At 42.1% G+C, this 24,282-nt stretch overlaps 1 protein-coding gene across 4 annotated transcripts in view; it reads left to right on the top strand.

The window, feature by feature from the left end:
- Positions 1-24,282, top strand: part of TSNARE1 (t-SNARE domain containing 1) — a 477,763-nt gene that overhangs the window by 268,402 nt on the left and 185,079 nt on the right. For all 4 annotated transcript variants that reach the window (XM_027698547.1, XM_027698550.1, XM_027698548.1 and 1 more), the window contains one exon: positions 17,024-17,096. In XM_027698547.1, the coding sequence (XP_027554348.1) occupies positions 17,024-17,096 (73 nt within the window). The remainder of the gene's footprint in view (positions 1-17,023; positions 17,097-24,282) is intronic.

A 24,282-nucleotide genomic window follows, 5' to 3' on the forward strand; every position in this document is an offset into this window, starting at 1 on the left:
GGGAGGTTTAGGTTGGATATTAGAAAAAGTTTCTTCCCCTAGAGGGTGGTTGGGCACTGACCAAGCTCCCCAGGGCAGTGGGCACAGCACTGAGTCTGACAGAGCTCAAGGAGCATTTAAGCGACGCCCTCAGACACATGATGGGATTCTTGGGGTGTCCTGTGGAGGGCCAGGAGTTGGACTTTGATGATCCTTGTGAGTCCCTTCCAATTCAGGATATTTTGTGATTCTACAATTTTCCTACTCTGATGTCTAAAAGACTTACAACTCAAAGGATTTGCAGGGTTCACTTCAGCAGATAAAAGATCAATGTGTCCCCTCGCCCACCTGAAGGGATGTGTATCCAAAGTGAGGAAGATGCACAGGACAGACCTGTATGTCTTTTCCAGGTAGGGTGTCAAGGTGGGAAACTTCAGATGCATGTTCTGGTCCCACCTCCCCAGTGGACTGAGTTTTAATAATCTTTAAGTCTCACAAAGGCTCCTGGTGGTGAAGCTGCTCTGCTACTTAAAAGTGTCTTTGCTGGGACACTGAACAAACTGGAATTACCATTAAGGAAGGAGCAAACTCAGTCTGAGTCAGCAATAAAGAATTTCCTTTGATAGTCATGGATGGACCAATGTAGGAGTTGGTCTCTTCTCCCAGGTAAGAAGAAGACAAGAAAAAATGGCCTCAAGCTGTGCCAGGGGAGGTTTAGATTGGACATTAGGAAAAAAATCCTTCACAGATAGGGTTGTCAAGCACTGGAACAGGCTGTCCAGGGCAGTTGTTGAGTCACCATCTCTTGGGAGATTTAAAAGATGTGGAGATGTGGCATCTGGGGACATGGTTTAGTGCTGAGCTTGGCAGTGCCGGGTTAATGGTTGGACTCGATGCTCTTAGAGGTCTTTTCCATCCTAAATGATCTTATGATTTTATGAAATACCATAAGATTTTGGGGCAAAAAGGGAACTTTCTCAAGGTGGTCTAATATGCATTCCTTGGGTAAAAATTCTGTTCTTCTGTTGTTTGAGCTGGATTGTAGCCTATTTTGCTTTGATTTAGGTAATTCTGGGTGGCGGGAAGATCACAGCAAGCAAGAATGCAAAGTACCTTCCCTGAGAGATGAACAATCCAATTTCTGCACAGCAAGGGAGCAGGGAAATTTAAACCCAGTGGCATTAATGGAGAATTTGTCAGGAAAAAAATGAAAAGTCTAATAGCCAACTGAAATGCAGCTACATTTCCCTGAAGTTTAACTCTTCCTTGCTAATGCAACTTCACATTATGGGATTATAATGTTTCTGTGTTAAAGGGGAGAGGAAACCCTTCTTGGTTGCACTCATTTAACTCCCCTTTCTTCTGGAGATAAAGGAGGAGATGATGGTGGGGGTGATGAAAAGGAAAAGAAGAGAATTAAGATTGGAAAGAAGCCTTGAAATTGGCAGCTGTCAGCAGCCCTCAGGACAAGTGATAAAATGCTGCATTAAAGTAGCTGCAGTGTGAAATGCCATTGACAGAATAACGAGGATGGGAAATCACTTTATAAATGTGCTTACCAGGATAAACAGATGTGGCTAAGGGCAACTCCACTCTGTCACTAAACACTTGAAAGGGCAAAATTTATGGCAATCTATTTCCTGTTTAAAAAAAACCAAAACCACCAAACAACAAAGCAATGAAAAGATACTAAACTAAACCCAGAGAGGCTTCAGACAGAGGTGAGGGTTCAGTGCACATGGAAGGGTGGGGAGCAGGGCAGAAGGACTCTCCTGTAATAAACCATTTGGAGAGAGCAATAAATCGAAATGTGGCCGTGTGATGATGCTGAGGAGGGGAGGGGCTGGTTCCTGATGGTTCCAAGGGCTGGTTCCACTTTGCAGAGACAGGAACCACTTCCAGGCACAGCTTGGGAGATTTCACAGGCAAAATGGGCAAAAGGACATTTTTTTTGTTTTCTGCTGAGCTGGGGGTGGCTGGGCAGCAGCTACTCATGAAGGCAGCCTAAATGTAAAGGGTTCTTTAGGCTCTGGTGGGGAGATAAAGGACTGTATAGGCCATGGGGGATGTGCACCCACGAATAAAAGATTTATGAGCTCTTTCATGGCCCCTGCCACCTGGGGAGGATGAGATCACAGAACCATAAAATTGTTAAGGTCAAAAAAGACCCCTAAAGATCATAAAATCCAACTATCAACCAAGTGCCATCACCCTGTTCACCACTAAACCATGTCCTCAAGTGCCATATCCACAAGTTTTTTGAACACTTCCAGGGATGGTGACTCTACCACTTCCCTGAGCAGTCTGTCCAACCAAAACAAACAAATGCAATTTATGTTTTGGGGGGTTGCTTATGGAAACTAAAAGTTTATTCTCTTTCTGTTCTGAATTGCCTCCTCATATTATCAACTAAAGAAATGCTGCAGTTGCGGATGAGTGGCAGTAATACCCCACCAGTCCTGCTCCAGGAGGTGAGCAGTGGTTGGAAAGGGTGGTGAGAGAAGTCAATCCATCAGTTTATGCCAAAGAACCATCACATAGTGAGATCTTCTTGTCACAAAAACAGTTTGAAGTGTTGGAACTACTGCAGTGACATCTCAGCGTTGTTCACCAAGGCCTGATATGAGTATATTGATATTACTTAGTATTAATAAAAAGTCAAATATATATGTGGCCTCAAGTTTCACCAGGGGAGTTTCAGGTTGGATATTAGGAAAAAAATTCTTCAGTGAAAGAGTGGTCACCAACTGGAACAGGCTCCCAGGGAAGTGGCAGAGTCACCATCCGTGGAAGTGCTCAAAAAATGAGTAGATGTGGCACTTCATGATAGGGTTTAGTGGAAATGGTGGTGTTTGATCAAAAGGTTGGACTTGATGATCTTGGAGGTATTTTCTAGCCTTAATGATTCTGTGATTCTATGTCATACTCTATGACATACCATAATATGAGGTTTGATACTTATAGTACCTTAAGTCCTCTGTGATGGAAAGTTATTTATTTCACCAATCTGCCTTGAATGGAAAAAGAAATAAATTAGCTGCAACCTTAGCACTAACCTTCCAAAGGTACATACAGTCTGAAAAAACTCACCCAGTTCCTCCACTTCTCATCCCACACCCTTAACTCCATCCAGCTTTCCCAGTGCTTCCCTCCTTGAGCCAGAGGCACCTGTGTGTTGCTGGGAATTAGCTGAGCCACCCTCCATTCGAGTCTAGACTCTCACCTGCCTCATTTGCAAATTGAACCAAAATTAAAACAGTCCACTGAAAGCTGATCTGAACTCGGGGAGCACAAGCTGAGCGTGATTGAATATAAATGCTTAGAACCTTGTGATAAACTGGAGAGATGAATCCAAATTCCTCTAAATTAGCATTTCCTTGGGGAGGGGATGATGCAGGTGGGAGCCAAGGCAGGATAACACATCTCTGCTGGGTGACTGGTGGGTTTATAAGCACAGGAGTATCTGCTCTGCCACTGTGGATGTGCTTGATGGTTTCTAAATGCAGCCTTTGGGCCAGGGCCTGGCTTTGCTTGGCTGTTGCACACTGCTGTCAGGATTCCCTGCTGCAGGTGTTGCTGAAGGGGAGATGCTGCTCTCTGCTTGTTATCTGTTACCATTTAATGACAGAAAGATCTTTGTTGCTATTGATAATTTGGTTAAAGCTTATTGAGTTTTACCCTTTATTTTTGTGGGCAGGGATGTTTAGCAGAGTAGAGATTTGCTGAGTTTGTCTTGACATGTGAAGGCTGAGGGAGAGGTGCATGATTTAATCAATTTAGTGACTGCAGTTGATGGGAAGTTTGTGGCTGTAGTCTGTCTCTGATTTCAAGGGGCTGCATTGATTGCATTGAATATTAGACAAGTAGAGTTAAGAGCAATCTTTAAACATCACCAAATCCTTCTCTTAGCTCTAAGACAGGATCAACAACCCAAATCATTAACTTCTGATATGAATGTCTTCTGTTGCAGTTTCAGTCCATGAATTTCTGTCAGATGGGTGGTGAATGTGGAGAACAGGTTATTCCCTTCCTATTTGCAACAGTTCCACTTATTAGAAAGGCATTATCATGTGTGTTGTTACCCCCACACACACCTTTTCTTCATTGAAAAACACACTACATTCTGTTTTTCTTATTAGCTTTTTTTTCTGACACCTTTGATCATTCCCATGGCTTTTTTCTGAACTGTCTCCAGGTGGTCCATATGGGAATTATTGCTCAAAATTAGACACAATAATTCATCTCACAAGTGTCCCCAGCATCCCTCAACACTTTTGCTTGTTTGTTTGTTTGCTTTTTGAGGATTTCTGCCCAGGAATTTGCCTCCTATTCTTTCTGTCTCACTGTAGAACTTTGTATTTTCCTTATTTGACTTTACCATTTTTTCTTATAACGTTTCCCCAAGTAACAAGATCACTTTGAATTCTAATTTTATCTTCTTACAGGTTCAAGATGTTTCTGAGCTTCACTGCAACTTCATATTTATTAATTGTCCTTTCTATTCCAACACCTGAACCATTACTGAAAAACATTGGTTAATCCTGGATCCAGGAAAAGCACAAGAACTCGGGGAATCATAAAATCATGGAATGGTTTGAATTGGAAGGAATCTTCAAGGGGCATCTCATTCCAACCCTTCTGCCATGGGCAGGAACACCTTCCACTATCCCAGGTTGCTCCAAGCCCCATCCAACCTGGCCTTGAACACTTCCAGGGATGGGGCAGCCACAGCTTCTTTGGGCAACCTGTGCCAGTCCCTCACTTTTGACAAATGCATAATTTGTGCTGCTCATTCTCCTGCTGTGTTTTGTACAACAGCAATTCATGCATTTGATTATTTTTCCCATCATATTCCCCATGAATTTTCAAAGTTAAAACTGTAAAATTAGTGTTTATGAATCCCAGACAGTTTGAAAATATCTAAACCTTAATCTAAACTCCTCAAGCCCATTCTTGGTTCTCCATTGGCTTTGAAGGAGCAGATTGCTGAGCAGAAAAAGTAGGTGTAGCAGACATCAACATATAATTCACCAAGTCTGCACTATAAATAACACCTCTTTCCTTTAGAGATTAAAATGACCCAGACTTTGTTCTGTCAGAACATCTTCCCCCTCTGCCAATGACACATAAGCAAAAGGGATGAAGTAAAATGAATCATTAATTGTTTTAATGATATCCTTTGCTCAGAGAGTGGGCTGCTTCTTCTTCCCTTGGTGAAGGAGCCAACTAGGGAAGCTGTGCTGCTGGACCTGCTGGGTAGTTTTAATTGGAAATTTTCAACCGGATAGTAAGTACAGACAGTTGGACAATAAAGTGAACTGTCATCTAGCCTTTAGTTTCTACCTTAGACATTGGCACCTTTTATGTGATAGGAAGGTGTGTGAGGAATGAGGGCATTTTGGCCTGCTTTTTCTATTAGAAATTTGGAGGTGATCCAGAAGGGAATAAATGAGGAAGAAGTATTAAGTATAATTTATGAAGAGAGATTACAGGAATTTACCAATTGCAGGCTCAGAAAGTGCAGCAGTGATTAGTTGAGCCATGATGACTGTGTAGAAATACTTGATGTGTAATAGCATTGAAAAAAAAAGGGGGAGAATAATTTAAAACATTAAGGGTGAAGGTAGTAACAAATTACCAAGTAGAAACTAAGGACAGATAGAAATAAATTAAACATTAAGACAAAAAATCCTTGAAGAATGAGATTAATCATTTTGGATATAATGGATATTTTTAAAATGGAACATCTCCAGTGTACAGAATGGAGAATAAAACCATGTGAGGGTGTTTTGGAGAGTCAACTTGCAGGAAGGAGGTGCTAACAATCAACCTTTCTTTTCTAAGCCTTTTAGCTGCAGTTGTAAATAATTGGCCCTCAGACACCTTTACTCAGCATTTGTGCCTTTCAGGTAACCTGCATTATTGACGGAAAATATGTAATAAAGTGTCAACAGAATATTCTGCATCCCACAGAGCCAAAATCTGGAAGACTCTACAAAGACCATGGCATGTAGTTTTGAAATGAATAGGGAGATATGGGGCAGAGAGGTTTTCTGACTCGTATGGAGCAAGTATCTTCTCCTTGCCCAGTTTGCAACCTTGGGTAGACCTTGGATGTGTAGTTCCTCATGGAGCTGGTGATATCTGGAGTCCCTGATAACCAGGACAGTCACATCTCATGTTTTGGCTGTGCTACTTCAGTCTCCTGAGGAAAGAGGACAAGATCTCTGCTCTTGTGAGATCCCACCTGCAGCATCCAGCTCTGGGACCCCCAACACAGGAGAGACCTTGACCTGTTGAAACAAGTCCAGAGGACGCCACTAAGCTGATCAGAGGGCTGGAGCACCTCTGCTATGGAGACAGGCTGGGAGAGCTGGGACTATTCAGCCTGGAGAAGAAAATTCTTCAGGGAGAATTTATAGCACCTTCCAGTACCTAAAAGAGAGCTGGAGAGGGACTTTTCACAAGGGCATGGAGTGACAGGACAAGGAGAAATGGCCTTAAGCTGAAGGAGGGTAGGTTTAGTTTAGATATTAGGAGGCAATCCTTATCATAAGGATGGTGAGGCACTGGAACAGGTTGTCCAGAGAAGTTGTGGGTGCTCCATCCCTGGAGGTGTTCAAGAGCAGGCTGGACTGGGATCTGATTAATCTGGTCTAGTGGAGGGTGTTCCTGGCCATGGCAAGATGTTGGAACTAATTGGTCCTTTAAGGTCCCTTCCAACCCAAACCATTCCGTGATTTTATGATTCCAACCTTCAGTGACCTCTTTAAGAGGTTGCAACTTCCTCTCTGCACCAAGTCCATGGACTCCACTTGTAGTAAGGACTGACTTCTCTCCAAACTCTGGACAGGACACAGTAGTTTCAGCTCTTTCCAAACAGGGAATTGGCAGCACAGCAGAGAATCGTGAAAAGATGCTGCATATTCCCCTTGTCCCTTTGTCTTTCTCCTTTCAGTTGGAGTTAGATGTTCTTTTTTAATTTGTCAAGAATAAATAGTGCACCTAAATGAATCACTCAGCTGATAGCTGCAGATCAGACTCTGCAATCAGTATTTTATTTAAGTAAAATAATTGAGTGGCAATGGATAATACATGACAGCTTAAGATTGCTCTAATTGCTTAGTTTCCCAGAACACTCCTAAAAAAGAAAATTAATTCCTCCATTGTATTTTTTTCTGGCTGCATGACCCTCATGGAAATAAATCCAGAGTGAAGAATTAGTAGTGCTGCAAACAAACTGCGGAAAGTGTTGAAGTTTTTGTCATAATCTTTGCCCAGTTTCTATTTTGGAAGATAACACACCTCCTGCAATAAACTGCCTTTCCTGGGGCTGGTATCAGTCAGGGTGATAGATTACAAATACTTCCCTCACTTCTCCTATTAGTTCATACATTGCAGCCTGGGGCAGGAAGCAGGAGATGTTAAAGGAAAAGTCAGGGTGTAAGATACTGAGTTTGGAGTTTGCTTATGGATTTCCATATCTTTGCTGACTTAATACTCAGGAGACCTTTTTCTCCTGAACACCTACAAAAAAAAGTGTATCTGTAAATATTAAATGCATTTGATTTTCTTATTTCAAAAAGACTGAGTGTCCCCAACAAGCATTTCTATGGCATATAAATAATAATAACTTTTTTTTTCATAGTTTGCTGTAAGAACTTGTATATCTTACTTTTTGCTGCTGTAGAGACCAATGGCTCATTGGAGCTGTTGGAGAGGAAGATAAATGTGCAGTACAGACTGATAGTTCCTGTTGGACAGGTACCTACCACGTGAAACACTCCATGACAATTGCACCTCATCAGTGGGTTTATTGGCCAGCTCTTGCAGAAAGAACTGAGGGACCTGTTGCTCATAAAAATTTTATCTTGAACAAGGCTCTGGATTATTGTGAGTGGACAATTCTCTGTTTGCTGTGGCTTTTATTTCTAGCTTTTGTGTTTTATTTAATTTTTGTTGTCAGGGTGTCAGGCCAGCAAGTTTCACAAACACTAAGCTACAACCTATATTATGGATACAAATGGATATTCTCTGATGGGAGAATCTTCATCTTCACTGAGTATTTTTATTTCTGGTCTGCAAAGGCCACAATGTCAGGCATTTCTTTACCTCTATATTTATCCACTTTGGGTTTTTCATGCAATTATATTTAACTCTGAATGGACTCCTTAATTCAACTTCAGAAAGCTGGGATAGGTCAGTTAGCAAAAAAACCCCACAAAAATCTTTCCAGCATATCAGAAAACAGAAGCAATATTTCTGGTCTGTGAGTTTCTTTCATATCCAGCCCGAGGGTTTGTTGGAAACACAAGGATATTAATCTTCCTTTAGTGATGAAGTAGAAACTTGGTTGTAGGAGAGCAAAAGGTTGGATTCGTAGTGTGAGTTCAGATACTTTCTTTTGCAACCTTGAAAAAATAAAACATAGAGTCACAGAATGGTTTGGGTTGGAAGGGACCATAAGATCACCTGGTTCCAAAATCCCTGCCATGGATCAGGTTGCTCAGGATTATTTCTTACAAATATGCATTAGAACATCCCAGAGACTGTGTTAGCAAAGTACAGGAACATCAGACATTGAGTGAGGAGAAATAAAATTGGGGCATGTCCCATTTTGGAGAGTGGAGCTGATGTTCACTGGGGTGAGTAATGAAATCACTTCCCTCTTCATTTACTTAGATTAAATGTTAGGAATAATCCACTTAGTTGTGGATGATCCACTTAGTTTGTGGATCTTCATCTTTCAACTCTTTGTGGACTTTACGAGTGTCTGGTGGAAGAGGAGAGAGGTGGGGATGTAGGAAGGGCAGTGCACTGCAAAATACATGAATGAACGTGTTCTCCTCCCTCGTGGATGATTTCTGAAACATATCTCTGTCTGCTCTGCCCCTTGGGTTTGTAGCACAATTCCTTTGTTCCTCATACCCCTCTGACTCTTATCCTCACTCGTGTGAAACCCCACGTGCAGTGCTGCTTCCAGCTCTGGGGTCCTCAGCACAGGAAGGACATAAAAAAATTCAGAGGAGGATCACAAAGATGATTAGAAAGATGGAACGCCTCTCCTGGGAGGAAAGACTGAGAGAATTGGGATTGTTCAGCCTGGAGAAGACTCTGGAGTGACCTTATTGCAAATTTCCAGTACCTGAAGGAGGTTGCAAGAAAGATGGAGAGGGATTTTTTACATGGAGATGAAGTGATAGGACACAGTGAAGTAGCTTCAAATTGAAAGAGTGCAGGTTTAGTGGGATATTGGGAAGAAATTCTTCCCTGTGAGGATGGGGAGGCCCTGGCAGAGGTTTCCCAGAGAAGCTGTGGCTGTCCCATCCCTGGAAGTGTTCCAGGCCAGGTTGGATGGGGCTTGGCACAACCTGGGATAGTGGAAGATGTTCTGCCCATGGCAGGGAGGTTGGAAAAAGATGATCTTGAGGGTTCTTCCCATCCCAAACTGTTCTTATGACTGTATGATACAAGTGTTTCCTCTCAGATTTCTCAGAGCCTTCCTGCTCTTCATCTTCCTGTTATCAAACTCTCACAGCATTAACTTGAAGGCAAAATGCAATCAGTGCATCTTTTCTTTTTCTTGTTAAAGCTAATCAAGGCAAACAAATTTTTATTTTATTTTGTTTTTTGTTTCCTTGCCTGTTATCAGAACATATCAGTGTTCGTGCTTATCTTACACCAGAGTGTTTAAGCGGGAGAAAGAAACCTGAGATTTAAGGTCTGTTTTCTCCTGCTGTAGACAGAAATAGGCTCTGTTTATATCTCTGCAATCTGCTAAGCCTCCAATTGTCATTTAACACCTGGTGTATGTTGGGGGCAAGTGAGATCTTAAAATTATTATTAATATATCTGTAGATACAGTTGCCACTTATACAGGTGGGTGTGTTTGTGATACACTGGAATACATGGATATATGTGCCTGTATAAATACTCACATGTACATACATATGTGAATTCACATACCTTTTTACAAACTGCTAAATTTAATTGAAATTTCGGGTGTTAATTAATTTGAAGATGAAAATCAAAGTTAGTAACAGGAATGTTTTATGTGATCTTTGATACTTTATCACATTTCCCAAATGTAAAGTGAGGATACCTACTTAAAAACAGAACTATTGATGACCTTCTTCATTAACACATCTCCTATTTCCAGATCTGAAGGGTTTTAAAAAAGGGCAAGCTACCTCTTCCTATCATTTACATTATTATATTTCCCTTAGACCACAACTCAGTTCTGACCTTCAGCACAGGCTTGGAAGTCATAGTGCTCTCCTGAAAGAAAATATCTGCCTTGAACAGTCTTCAATCTGTATAAAATCAAACTGAGGGATGTGAAGCACATGAGAGACAGGGGTGGCAATGCCAGTCTGATCCCGGTGTATGGCTGTGAAGCTTCAGGGAATGAGTGTAGATCAAAAGGGGACTAAAAGATGCTAACACAGCTCACAGTAACCTGCCCCCCACGTGTCACACACATTTTAGGAAGTATTGGAGATAATGACACCTATCACTGAAATTTGCTGTCCAGACACGATTTCAAATGAGGTTTGATGACTAAGGGGAGAAGAGCTTTCCAAGGGAATTCCCCATCATGCTCAGGTTGCTGCTGGCAGGAAGACACACTGGGGGTGGCAGAGAAGGTGGGTTGGAAGGTGGTAGAGAAGGTGAATCTTGTGTCCAACTCTTTCAGGTAAGATCATTTAAACAAATAGTAACCACAGCAGGTGGGTGCCAGGAAGAGGCTGTGACCCCGTGGAGAACCTGAGCTGGAGCAGGCTCCTGACAGGACCTGTGGCCCCATGGAGAGAGGAGCCCACACTGGAGCAGGTTTACTTCCAGGACTTTTGACCCCGTGGGGTACCAAGGCTGGAGCAGCCTGTTCCTGAAGGAATGAACCCTGTGGAAGGGACCCACGCTGGAGCAGTTCATGAAGAACTGCAGCCCATGGGAAGAACCCAGGTTAGAGAAGTTTGAGGAGGACTGTCTGCCATGAGAGGGACCCCACGATGGAGCTGGGGAAGAGTGTGAGGAGTCCTAGCCCTGAGGAGGAAGGAGAAGCAGACACAACAGGTGATGAACTGGCTGCAGCCCCCATTCCCTGTCCACCCTGCACCATTTTGGGGGAGGAAACTGGCAGTAAAGTCCTGGAAGAAGGGAGGAGTGGATGAAAGGTGTTGTTAAGATTTTGGTTTATTTCTCATTACTCTGCTCTTATTTGCTTGGTAATATTTTAATCTAATTTCCCTGAGTACACTCTGTTCTGCCCATGATGGTAATTGGTGAGTGATCTCTCCCTGTCCTTATCTCGACCCAAAAACCTTTCATTATATTTTATTTTTTTTCCATGTCTACCTGAGGAGAGGGGTGACAGAGCAGCTTTGGTAGGCACCTGACATCCAGCCAAGGTCAACCCAGCACAGGCAGAATGAATATTACTGACTGGCTGGTTGCAGGATCTCTCTTTGTTCATCCCACCCTCTGCACTGGCCTCAGCTCTCTCTGATGAGCTCAGGGCATCTCACCTTCCACAGCCTCTCCATTTGGCTTTTGGGGGACAGGAATGCCCTTTATGAGCTGGTGTCCCCAGGTAGATGCTGGACTGGCATTCCAAAGCTTGGCATAACTATTTTAATTATGCAGAGCAGTGCTGCACTCCCTGAGATGACAGAGACCTCTAACACAGCAAAAGGGAGAGGAGGCTCACACAAGCGAGCAAGAGGGAAAGAGAAGCTCCACATACTGCCTGTTGTTGAGTCCCAGAGGAGACCTAACTCAGTCTGTAATTGCTGTTCTGGATAGCTTCTGCCCTCAGAACAATTTTCTGCTGGTCTGTTGTTGCTTAGGCTGAATCAGGTTGATTTATAGAATGTCATTTTTTTCTCCCCAGCCATAGACAAGAGAAAAATATTTGTTGAAAGGCTGTTGCAGCAAGATTTAGTTTCTGCTCATCTCGCATCAGAAGCTTGCTCAGGTTTTATATTATTTTTTCCCCTTTCCCTTCTCTCAGAAAAGAACGAGGACAGAAAAACACCGTGCTTTGATTATTATTTCCGTGTCCACACATGGTGGACAACAGGGTAGGAGACACCCCAAGGGGGTTGCAGGTGGGACAGCACACAAGGAACATCTCAGCATCTCTTTGGTAAAACATGACAGACACTACAAAGGGCTGTTGGTTTGCTTTTCTTGTTTCTTTATTTTTTTTCCTCCCCCCAAAGATAACAAGCACCAGGGTTTTGTTTTGCTTTATTTTGTTTTGAAGTGCTCCCTTATGGAGAAATGCACACATGGATGTTATATTACATCTTTCAGAATCCCCTCCAGGTTGATTTTACAGCTCTCCTGGCTGCTTGTTGTAGAGCAGAAGATGGGGCAGAACGAAACCTCATTGTAGAATTCAGCATCTCCTGAATATGGAGTCAGCAATTAATTTACATGCTGCTTTACAGTCCTCTAAAAAAAGAATAAGGATGGCTGGTTTGTGAGTAAACACAAAAGCACGTGTGCTAAATAGGATAGACCACTGATGCTTTTGATCCCATTTTTATACAAACCTAAGGCAAACATTCCTAGAAATAAATGTGACTCTTCCCTTGAGGACCTGAGCTGACACTGATAAAGGAGTCTGGGCTGTGGCTACATGTGAGAGAGGAATTATTGACAACACAGGCTTGTTCTGTGTCCTTTTTGAGGAGAACAAGTTCCCCTCTCTGGTTTATTTAATACCATTCCCATGGCTGGAATACAGAATTGTCCTTAGGACATCATTAAGGTCAGGGTTATGTTAAAAGTTTTCAGTGTAAAAAAATCTTCACCCCACAAAGCAGGAGAGTAGAAGAGAGAGGAGGTTTACTTATTTGCTGTCTTGGCAAATGCTCTAGTAATGCTCATTCCATGGGGAAGTGGGCTGCTGGGATTTATTATAAGGTTGTTCCCTCATTGGTGACAGTTTTATAACCCAACTTGCTCACAGATTATTTTCAAAAATATAGAAATTATGGTCTTGTTAAAGTAAAAAATGGGAAATTGAAATTCTAGTTTGTCTGGAAAATCATATTTCCAACACTTTCTCTGCCTGAGTTGGAAATTCAGAACTTTTTCCAAAATATCTGTATTTTGCAGTGACATTATTCACTTACTGAGTCAGGTTAAATGACTCAAATAGTCCTGCCATTTTAACAGTATTTTCTTCTAAGAAGTTTCCAAGCTAACTTTGCCTAGTGAGACTTGATCCCCCGGGTTTTTAGGGCCCCAAACTCTTTCATTTCTCTGCTTTTCTCACCTGGCACTTCTCTGCTTTTTTTGGTTATCTTCAGCTACTGCCATTTCATTTTACTGTTGACTAGTTTAATTCTTTTTGTTCCAGCATGGATGACATTTAATCCTGTCTAATCCAAACAAAGGATTTCTACTTTTGGGAAAAAAAATTAAAAAAAAATAAAAATCATTAAAAAAAAAAAAGGAGAAGAAAAGAGGATTTAGATAAAAGAGTTTAAATCTGTCTCCCTCTTGCTGCAGAATTTAGTGAATGACTTGATGCCAGGTTGGTGTTAATTAAAACCCAAGAATCCCCAGCCTGGTGAGCTGGCAGCATTTTTGGGATAGTCCTGGCTGTTGTACTCCTGATTTCTGTGGAGTCAAAGAGATTTATGAGGAGCTGTATTTCCCTGTGAATTCCGCAGAGTTTGTGCAAACATGGGAAACCAAAGGGAATCTGATTTTGCTAAACAAACTCTCATGCCTGGCAAGTTCAGAGCTACTTGGGGATGGAGCCAACCTGGCACGAAGGAGCAGGAATGTAGCTCCAAGGGATGTTCCGTTCTGGAAGGTCTTTTTGTCTGGGTATTTTTCTTTCTTCTATTTCTCCTTTTGTTTCGCTTACACATATCAGGGACTCTGAAACTTCGCGTTGCCAGGTTGAATTATTCAGCAGATTCTTTGCTTCAGGTCAGGTTGCTTTGTGCTCTGTGCCTTATAACTCACTCCTGTTTGGTTTTCCTTAAGTGCAGGAGTCACAGTTTTTCCTTCCTAAGCACTCAGTGCTGGCTCTAACTAATGTATATTTGCTAAGCAATGATTTTAAGTGTTGTTACAATGTTATGAGAAGGATCTGTCCTGAGCAGCAGCAGATGGCTGGTTCATTCCAAGCACCGGAATAGAAATGGCAGAGCTGAACCAGCACTGAATTTCCTTTCTCATTCTTCCCTTCTTCCCATAATATCTGGACATCAGAACACAAGCAGCTCAACTCCTCGTGGTTAAATTAGTTGAGAAGAACCTTATAAGAAATCAATGTATCATCTGATCTGTCTTAGACTGCATTGCCCTCTTGTTTTGTTCCAGTGGAGATACTTGAGGTGGGTAGGGGGTGTATATAATTCAATATATTGAAATAAAATCTATATAACCAAATTTATGTGCTAAAACATGTTCAGGAGTTTTAAGCCACATTAACTTAAAGTGCTCGAAAAAAAAGCAGAACAAAATAAAACAGGCTGAAGTGTAGAGAGAATTGTGTTTATATTGCAAGGAACAGAAACCAAAATCTGATGTCAGTGGCAATTTAACCAAGAGAGACAAATGAGGCTTTTTTAGTATTGTTATTTGTTTGTTTAATTTTTCCTTAATCATCTTTTGCTAAGTGGTTAAATGAGAGCAGAACAACACATTAAAGTTAATTCTCAGTTCTTCATATTTTGCTAAACTTTAGTTTTCTCCTTTGAAAGATTTTTGGAAAAAGCTCAGAAAACTTCCCCACCCCGAAGAAATCACAACTAATTTCTCCTCATTTCCTGGCAGTGATTTACTACCACAGTGCTCAAGTGCAATCTCAAGTTACTTAAACTTCATTGTTTTTCAAAATATTCTGCAGTATTTACAAGTTAGAAATAACACCATCCATAATTAGAGCTTCATTGTGCTTGACAAGTGAAGGAATGAAGTGTGTTTTGTGGTGCATTACTCAGTCTTTGATTGTTGTTTTGTTTTTTTTTGCTTTCTTATCATTTCCCAGTTTTTTAAACTTTTTTTTTCTATATCTTCAGTTATTCAACAGTTTGGTATATTTTAGAATTCACAGTGGGGCTCCCGGGCTTCATTGCAAATTGATGCAATTCTGTGGTTAAATGTTATGCCGGTTATATTCTCACAGCAAACTTCAGTAGAAGGACTTGGGTTCATTTTGCACGATTTTCTAGATTTGCCAGTAGGGAAAATGAGTTCTTTGAAAGTGGGGTGGAAGCAACCAGACCCTTTGGCATGATCATGGAATCACAGGATGGGTGAGGTTAGAAGGGACCACAGTGGGTCATCTGGTCCAACCTCCTTGCTCAAGAAAGGAGCACATGGCACGGGATTGTGTCCAGCTGGTTCTGGGATATCTCCAATAAAGGAGACTCTGAGCAACCTGCACGGTGAATTTCTTCCTCATGTTCAGGTGGAACTTCGTGGGCATCAGTTCCTGCCCGTTCCTCTTGTCCCGTTACTGGGCCCCCCTGAGCAGAGCCTGGTCCATCCTCTGCCCCCTCCCTGCACACACTGACAGACATGGGGGAGGTCCCCTCTCAGTGTCTCCTCTTGAGGCTGAACAGCCCCAGCTCCCTCAGCCTTTCCTCATAAAAGAGATGCTCCAGCCCTTCATCATCTTTGTAACCCTTCACTGGACCTGCTCCAGGAGCTCCGTGTCTCTCTTGTCCTGAGGAGCCCAGAGCTGGACACAGCTCTCCAGATGAGCCTCACCAGGGCTGAGTGGAGGGGCAGAATCATCTCCATGACCTGCTGACGATGCTCTTCCCAATGCATCCCAGATACCACTGACCTTCTTGTCCCCCAGGACACACTGCTGGTCATAGGCAGCTTGTTGTCCACCAGAACCCCCAAGTCCTTCTCCACAGAGCTGCTCCAACATCTCCAGCCAGGTGGACTTGAGTTGCAACAGGACCCAAGCAGATAAATGAATTACTGTGCACTTAGTGTCAGGAGAAGCAGATTCTTAGGAAATGTCTTCAGTGCTTCAGAAAGCATCCGGGGCTGGATTGCCCACTACAAGGGTGACATGGACACACTGTTTGCCAGACAGTCTGTGGAGTCTCTATCCTTGGAAACAGCCAAAACCAACTGAACATGGCCCTGAGCAACCTGCTTTAATTGTCTGCTCTGAGAAGGAGTGTTGGACTAAATGATTTCCAGAGGTTCCTGCCAATTTCAATGTTTCTGTGATTCTCTAATTTATACAGCCTAAAAAAAAAATACATCCTCTTTGAGCGTCTGTTTTTCTGCTCTGATAATGCTGCTGTGCTGGTGGTGCATTTAGCAGTGTCTTTATTATTATGTCTATTATTGCTAAATTAATTCTTTTTATAAGAGACAGTGTCGTATGAAGTCAACATATGCTCACATTTGCTCTTTTATATGATAAGTGTTCGGAAATGAAGGAAACAAACTCATGGGCAATTTGCTGTGTTTTTACTGAGAAAATTTCAGTGCTGAATCCAGTTACTACTTTTTTTTTTCTGCTACTTGAAAACATATAAATGAATCTGTTCATCAAACTGCTCTTTCCTTGTTGCTTCACCAATGAGAAGATTTCAAACTCAGTGAGTTTTTGATGGTATCTCCATCAGTTTATGAATAGCATCTTATCAGATGGATGCTGTGCTGAAACGTGGCCTTTTCCTGTGTAAGAATCCACATTCTGGGATGAATGGCTCTTTTTTAGAAAGGGAAGTGTTTGCTGCTGTTGTTTTTATTGTTGTTTTTCCTTAGTCCTCCACAATTCTGAAAAGCAGCCATAAAATCTGATCATTCTACTTGTTTCCTTCACAAAGCTGGAGTCAGCTGGTTGACTTGGATCCAGCAAACCATGGCTCCAAGGGACTCTTTTATTTACTGTGGGAGCATTATAACTTTCTCTTTTACTTCCACACAGATAAAGATTTCTGGGTTTGTGTTTTTCTTTGCAGAGCTGGACTGTGGAATGTGCCTTTTATGCTTGGATATTCCCCATTCCTTGTTAATATTGGACTTTCTGTCTTTTCAGAGTGACATGTTGGATGTGAACCAGATCATTAAAGACCTGGCCTCCATGGTGCATGAGCAAGGAGATGCAATAGGTAGGTGTTATATTTAAATTATGAGCTTTATTACCCTCTTCCACCACTCCAGTGTGATATTGTCCCTCATGAGCAGCTCTTTGTTGATGTTGTGAATATTTTCCCTGGGTTTTGGGGCATTTTGTGCATCCAGAGATGTTTTGATCTGACAAACTGCCCTGTGCAATAGGGTTCTTGTGTTAAGGATAATTTGCTGGTATATTTAGCACAAAATACAATTCACAGGGAGATGAATCCGTTCCTTTTTTTGACTGTAAAAAGGAAGCTGAAGAATATATAACATTAACTGGAAAGGGATCCAATTCTTCCTTTCTACCTGGAACTGTAATTAAAAAGCAATAGTAGTGGCAATTATTGTTATGATTATTGATGGTGGTAGAGAAAATTAAGCAGCTTGATTTTCCCAAAAAGAATTTTCATTTTACGTTGCAGGGTGTGTCTAATTAAATTTACAGAAGCCTGGCACCATGATGTGCTCATATGCATAGTCTGAAGTTGCTGCACATTAGTTGCCCTCCTCTTGTTCTCCAGCTGCCAGTGACAAGGAGAAAATTGGGAAAAGAGAAGAGAGGAACCTCTGGTATTATCTTTAAGAGCAGACCGTCACTGACAGCCACCAATTTTTGTGAATAGAGAGATAAGACACAGTAGATCAGCTCCCTCTGACCTTTGTCACTGCTCTCTTCTGATTAAGTTAACAAAAATCAGACTTTTTCTGTATTTCTTATTTTGTGTATGTGCTTCTGAAGCAACTGCCCCCTTCCAAATTTGAGAGCTAATAGTCCTAAAGGCTGATTGAGGGACCTAAACTCCAGAGCAGGAAGATTTGCGGGGATATTTCTAACGTGCAGCGTTCAGCTGGAGTTCTTGCTGATGCTCCTGGGAGCAGGATCGAGTCCTTAGATCATAAAAGAAACTCTTCTCTGCTGTTTATTAATCACTCTGGATTTTTTTGCCAAACCCATACCTTTGCAAGTCTCCATTAGCATAAGATACTTCCTTTCACACTGAAATGGGGAAGTTACACCCCTCTGAAAAACTCAGTTTACAAGGGCAGGGAAAAAAATCAAAATTATATTTAAAACCCATTTTTTAATATTTTTTTTTATTTTAATGCTACTTTGAAAGCTTATTTTTGTACACGGATAACTTTGGAGCCTGATTCATCTCTAAAAGCACATCAGATGCTAATGCCCTGAGGGACATGACAACATACATCAGCTAGCTTCAAGATCCTCATAACTCCTTTTCTTGAGGCAATATTTATTATTTTAAGATGTTACCCATGCATAGAAGCCACCCCAGTATTAACTTTCCTGTGAGAAGCCGTTAGATGAAGTAGGACATTTTGTCTTTGAGACAGCATAAGGTTTTTGTTGCTCTTTTCTTGTTGTTCTTCTCCTTCTTACACTGCAGCAGATTTTTAATAGTTTCTTTAGGACTATCTTTTAATCCTGACAGCCAGTCAGGGCATCTTCCCAACCGATTGCTGAAGGGTCCCACTGTTTATCTTTTGACATTCATGTTACACAAAAGTGAGATTAAGAATCAGGAGGCAAAGGGAGTTGAAACCCCCACAGTGAAAATTCAGTGATGACAAGAGACAATTCTTTTGTCACTTGGTTCATTTTTTAATGCATCCCTCTTACATGCATGAAATGAAAGCTCTTTGTGTGCTTGTTTAGAAAACACAGGGAAGATACAGAACCAGGGAATATGGGACGTGCATCTCAGCAAAATGCTCCCAGGGCTGTGGAGCAAACCCTGCCTGGGTTCACCTGAGCAGGGGAGAGTTGTGGGAAGAGCTTGTCTGGTCTGTGCATGGCACAGGCAGAGCAATCCATGCTTCTTACAGGAACCTAAAAGGAGTTTTTCGAGCATATGGGCCATTTCCTTAATGAACATGTTGATAAAACTCCCTTGGGGAGAGAGCAATTTCTGCCATGCAAGGAAGAAATAGAATACAGGCTCGGGGAACCACATCTCTGTTATTTTATGTCTTCAGCAAATAAACTCCATGCCTGTGTTCCTGGTCATGGCATCTCTTTGCTACAAGTATTTAGTTAAGCGTTACCATATCAGTGAGTCCAAGCCTCAAAGCCAAAACAAGTTGGTGGATTGGGTTACCTGTGAGGAAACAGAGTCCTTCCAACGCAATCTGACAGGAGTTCTTGGCAAAAAAACATCCCTGTGCAGCTTCATCACACGGGGTGCTGATGAGGGGAAAGGGTACAAGGAGGAGGACAGTAATGGTGAAATCAATAATTGGCTGTAAATTGGTATTGGTTCCATGGGTTTTGGTTTCATGGGACCCTGTTTGGAGATTAGCAGCTGCTTGGGAGAGATGGGATCCACCTCATAAAGAGGACATTAAATTAGAAATGATGGGGTAGGGAAGGGGGACCAACAGACAGGATTGCTGGAAAAAGGACATGGGGTGGTGTGGCAGGAAGGGTTCACAAAGTCATCAAAATGGGGTTGTGGTCATGGTTACCTCTAGCACTTCATGTGAGCAGGGAAGTGCCTGCAAGGCACCTCTGTCATAGACAAATATTCCAAATCCTCTCCAGGAACTGAACATGCTGGGGCTCACCTCTAAAGTGCCTGGATGCTAGTTCACACAGCATGGGGAATAAACTTGAGGAGTTAGAGATCTGTGGGAAGTTACAGGGCTGCAATTTTGTTGGGATCATGGAGGTGGAGCGGGTTGATTCCCAGGATGAAGTGTTGAATTGGAGGGATATGGGCTCTTCAGGAAGGATGGGATAGGAAGATGAGGAGGAAGAGTTGCCCTTTATGTGAGGGAGCAGCTGGAGTGCATGAGATGCTGCCTGGGAATGGATGAGGAGCTGATGGAGAGCCTATGGTCAGGATTAAAAAGAGGACAGGCAAAGAGAAGACGAAGAGGCCCTCTGCAGACACATAGGAACAGCCTCACATTTATGGAGTCTGGTCCTCATGGAGGATCTCAACCACCCCAGTATCTGTTGGAAGAACAACACATCAGGGCATAAATATTGCAGGAGGTTCTGGAGTGCATTGGTGACAACTTTGGGGACCTGATATACAAATGTCAAGATCTCCAGATAGCCAGAAGAGGACATGTCCATTAAACTTTACTGTCGTGGCAGCACAAGGGTCCTTCAGCCAAAGGATCCAAGGATTGAGGACTTGGGACTGTGAGAAGTAAATTATGTTGGAGGGGATTGTTACAGCAGCAATCACTGCTTTCCATACTCATAGATGGCCACTCAACTGTAAGTTCATCAGAAACATTCCCAGTATTTTAATACTGAACATGACTATTTTACATGTGCAAGCTTTCACTTTCATTGTCCATGCTGGGATATGTAGACAAAGTTCTGTGGAATCAGTTTAGTAACTTGTTTTAGGGAGAAGAGAATCCTTAAATCCCTGGTTCCTCTGAAGAAAGTCTCAGCAACACAGCTGCCAATACTTATATTGGTACCTGATGAAGTGCATATTTGTCCTTTTGTTGTAGGCTCCTGTTAGTCTTGCAACAGAGAATAAAGAGGACCTGAATAACACAGTTATTGATTTATTTGTGCCCATAGCAAAAGGAAATGCTGTTCTGTGTTTTAGAAGGGCTATTTTTCCATCCTACCTGTGTATTAACCATAATAGTTATGCCAGAATAACGAGGTAGACCTACATCCCTTATCTATACTGCTCTGATTCAACCTTCACCACTTATATCACTGTTTGCATCTCCATCACATTTCTCAAAGCCACAAGGAAAGACCCATATTGTGCTGAAAACATTTCAAACTTTTGAAAGAGTCACATTTCTTCCTCTTTTGAACAGTTTTGGAACCAAACTTTTGTTGGTATATCTGTAACCTCCTCAACTCCTTACAATGGAAAGAGATCCCAAGATCACATACCAGGCACTTATTTTAAAAGTACAACAACAGAGACACAGGAAGTATTTTACTAATCCTCTCCCTCTTTGTCCAGACCAAATGTAGACAAATCTATCTTTACACAACAAAACCCACTGGCTGAAAGAATCATAGAATCACAGATTGGGTTGGAAAGGACCTTAAAGACCATCCAGTTCCAACCCCCTGACGTGGACACCTTCCACTAGACCGTATTGCTTCAAGCACTGTCCAACCTGACCTTGAACACTTCCAGGGATGGGGCATTCACAGCTTCTCTGGGCGACCTGTGCCAGGGCCTCACCACTCTCACAGTCAAGAATTTTTCCTAATATCTAATCTGAACCTACTTTCTTTTAGTTTGAAGCCGTGCCCCCTTGTCCTGTCCCTACATACATACCCACATTAAAAGTCTCTCACCATATTTCTTGTAGCTCCCTTCAGGTACTTGAAGGCCACAATTAAGTCACCCCAAAGCCTTCTCTTCTCCAGGCTGAACAATTCCAATTCTCTCAGCCTTTCCTCATAGCAGAGGTGCTCCATCCCTCTAATTAACTTGGTGGCCTCCTCTGGACTTGCTGGAACAGAACAATATCCTGCTGTGTGAAGCTAAAGACTTCCTCAGAGTTTCTTTTTCCACCAATACTTATCCAGACTTAGATCTTGGTGCTACTAAGCTTTCACTTCACTCTTGGAGTCAGGGCATTTTATATCTGAAAATAACTGGGTGAAGAAACTTCTTAATGTGATCTAAAGTCAATGGTCCCTCACTTAAACATCTCCACGTGGCCTCTGTCAGGCAAGGGCCCACAGACCTGACAGGAGAAGTATAGACATGGCAGCTGGTGCTTTCCTTCAGTCTCAGAGGAACTTCTTGATTGGGTCAATATATTCAGTCCTTGAGCAGTGCTCATATTCACTGCTGCACCCCATTGTCACTTGTTGCCTAATGATGACAATAATAACAATAAATTTCCTTCAGAGTAAAAGATATTTGCATGAATGCAAATGGGTTGCTTATTTTGGAAGATTTGGAATACAGGGAGGGTTTTTCAGTTTTGGGTTGGTTTTTTTTGTTTGATTGGTTGGTTGATTTTTTTCCCCCTTGAAATCAGCTCCACTTTGCTGCCTGTTTTATCCTCGTTGCCATTCTGACCTGAAGGCTGGTTTAACACATAAACACTGTCAGGAGAGCCCATCAGCACGACCTCCTTCAGTCTGGCTGCCTGGATGGCACAGCCAAGAATCTGTTGTCAGACACACAAACTGCAAACCAGGCTGGGAAATCACTCAGCTGGATCCTTAACTAAACCCTCCCGAGTTATTTGTCTCAGTTGGGACATCTGCAGAAAATTAACACTTCCTGAGAATAGTCCCCAAATACCTGAATGGAACAGCTTTAGTATCGACGTTCAGTTGAATGGGGTCTGCAAAGTCTCTCAGTTGGTGAAGTTTCCTAAGTGATCTCAGAGGAGGCTGTTATGGGATTGGCTACATTTATGTTCTTATTGGTTCCTGATGAATTTGGAAATCTTGGCTGTCTTCCTTTCAGCCACTTGTGAAGACACGGAGTTCCATGTGGGTACAGAGCACAGCCCATGCAGGAAGGGTGCATTGGGGTGTTTCTGAACCAGGGATGACCTATTCCACTTCCCAAGAAACTTATAATTTCTTTGTTCATCTTCGGTATATTCCCTGTCATCACTTTGTTGTTCTGCCATCTAAGTCTAACAAAAGTTTATTGCAAACCACCTCAGCTGCTGTAGTGGGACAGTATTACTGCCCTTAACTGCCTTGTAGGCAACAATTTGAAGGTCATGGTCACTGTGTCACTGGCACAGATTTCCCAGAGAAACTGTGGCTGCCCCATCCCTGGAAGTTTTCAAGGCTGGGTTGAATGGGTCTCTGAGCACCTTGGTTTAATGGAAGGTGTCCCTGTCCATGGCAGAGGGGTTGGAACGAGGTGATCTTTAAGGTCCCTTCCAACCCAAACCATTCTGTCATTCTGTAATTCTGTGGTGTTTTTTACACCCCTGGCCTTGCTCTCCTCATTTGTCTGGACTACAGCAGTCGTGGCCTCCACAACTTTTCACATGTCCTTGGTTTTGGACAGTTCTGAATGGCCTGTAAGGGGCTCAGTTTTGTGTAAGGCACATTTGGTGACCACTGCTGTGACTGAGTTGCTGGAGTCAGGTTTGTACTGCTGTGATCTCTGACCGACTCATTTTACCCTCATTTTACAGGCAACACAAAAAAAAATGAATGAGCTTTTGTGTTTCTCTCCTGCTCCTGCTCTCTGTGAGTGTGAGTTTTTGTGTCATCCCTTGTGTGAGGACTTTTACATTTGGCAGTGCACTTGGTACATCAGCACGTGCTGCTTTATCAGGCGAAGAATAATGGGTGACTCTACACTTGCAAACTCACTTTTGCCTAAAGATTTGTCTGCTGCGTTTGTTTCTGTTTTTGACCCTCATAATGTGATTGGGCTGGGATAATTACAGTTAATGAGCCAGCTAATTTTGTACAAGAAACAAGGCTCTTCCTTTTGCGAGTTTTATTGCCACCAGTGGGATTCTTCTCGCACCAATTTATCCAAAGTAATTTTTGGGAAGTTCGAACTGTTGTGCTCACAGTTCCTAATAATGCTGCAATTGAGCAGTAAATGTCATAAATGCAGAAGCTGCCCAGGTGGTTGGTTTATTTCTACTGAGAGGTGAATACTTTGCCACAACCAGACTGTTTGGGAAGCAGGACTTGAGCAGGTTTAGTAAATCAAATGAGCCATGGAAAGCAGAAGAGGTCAAGCAAGTTGGAAATATCAGTGACCTTTCTTTCTAGGTAAAAGAGATGATCTTTCCAAGACAGTAAGCAGAAATAATATATATTTATCTCTATCAAATTTATTCCTGTGACAAACTCAGATTGAGACTTCATCAGTTGACTGAGCTGTAGGACTTGATAACTTATGCACTCAGCAATGTAATGGGAAGTGAGTTTTGTGTTAATTGCAGACAGAACTGGACTTCTAAAAGATACTGCATGCAAATTAAATTAAGGGATTTGTCTAAACTGTGTCAATTCATCAGCTAGATTTGAAAAAAAAGTATAATTTTGATCTTTACTTCCTTTTTTATTTGTAAGCTTAAAGAAACATATTTTATTGCACTTTGAAATAATGTTTTCTTTAATTTGGATGCCTTACAGAATTAAAAAAAAAATGTGTTGAGTGTAAATCTCAAGGGAAAGGTTGTCCAGAGAGGTTGTGGATTCCCCATCCCTGAAGG

This window comes from Neopelma chrysocephalum, unplaced genomic scaffold, assembly GCF_003984885.1.
Source record: "Neopelma chrysocephalum unplaced genomic scaffold, ASM398488v2 Primary Assembly neopelma1_129, whole genome shotgun sequence".
Classification (NCBI taxonomy): Eukaryota; Metazoa; Chordata; class Aves; order Passeriformes; family Pipridae; genus Neopelma; species Neopelma chrysocephalum.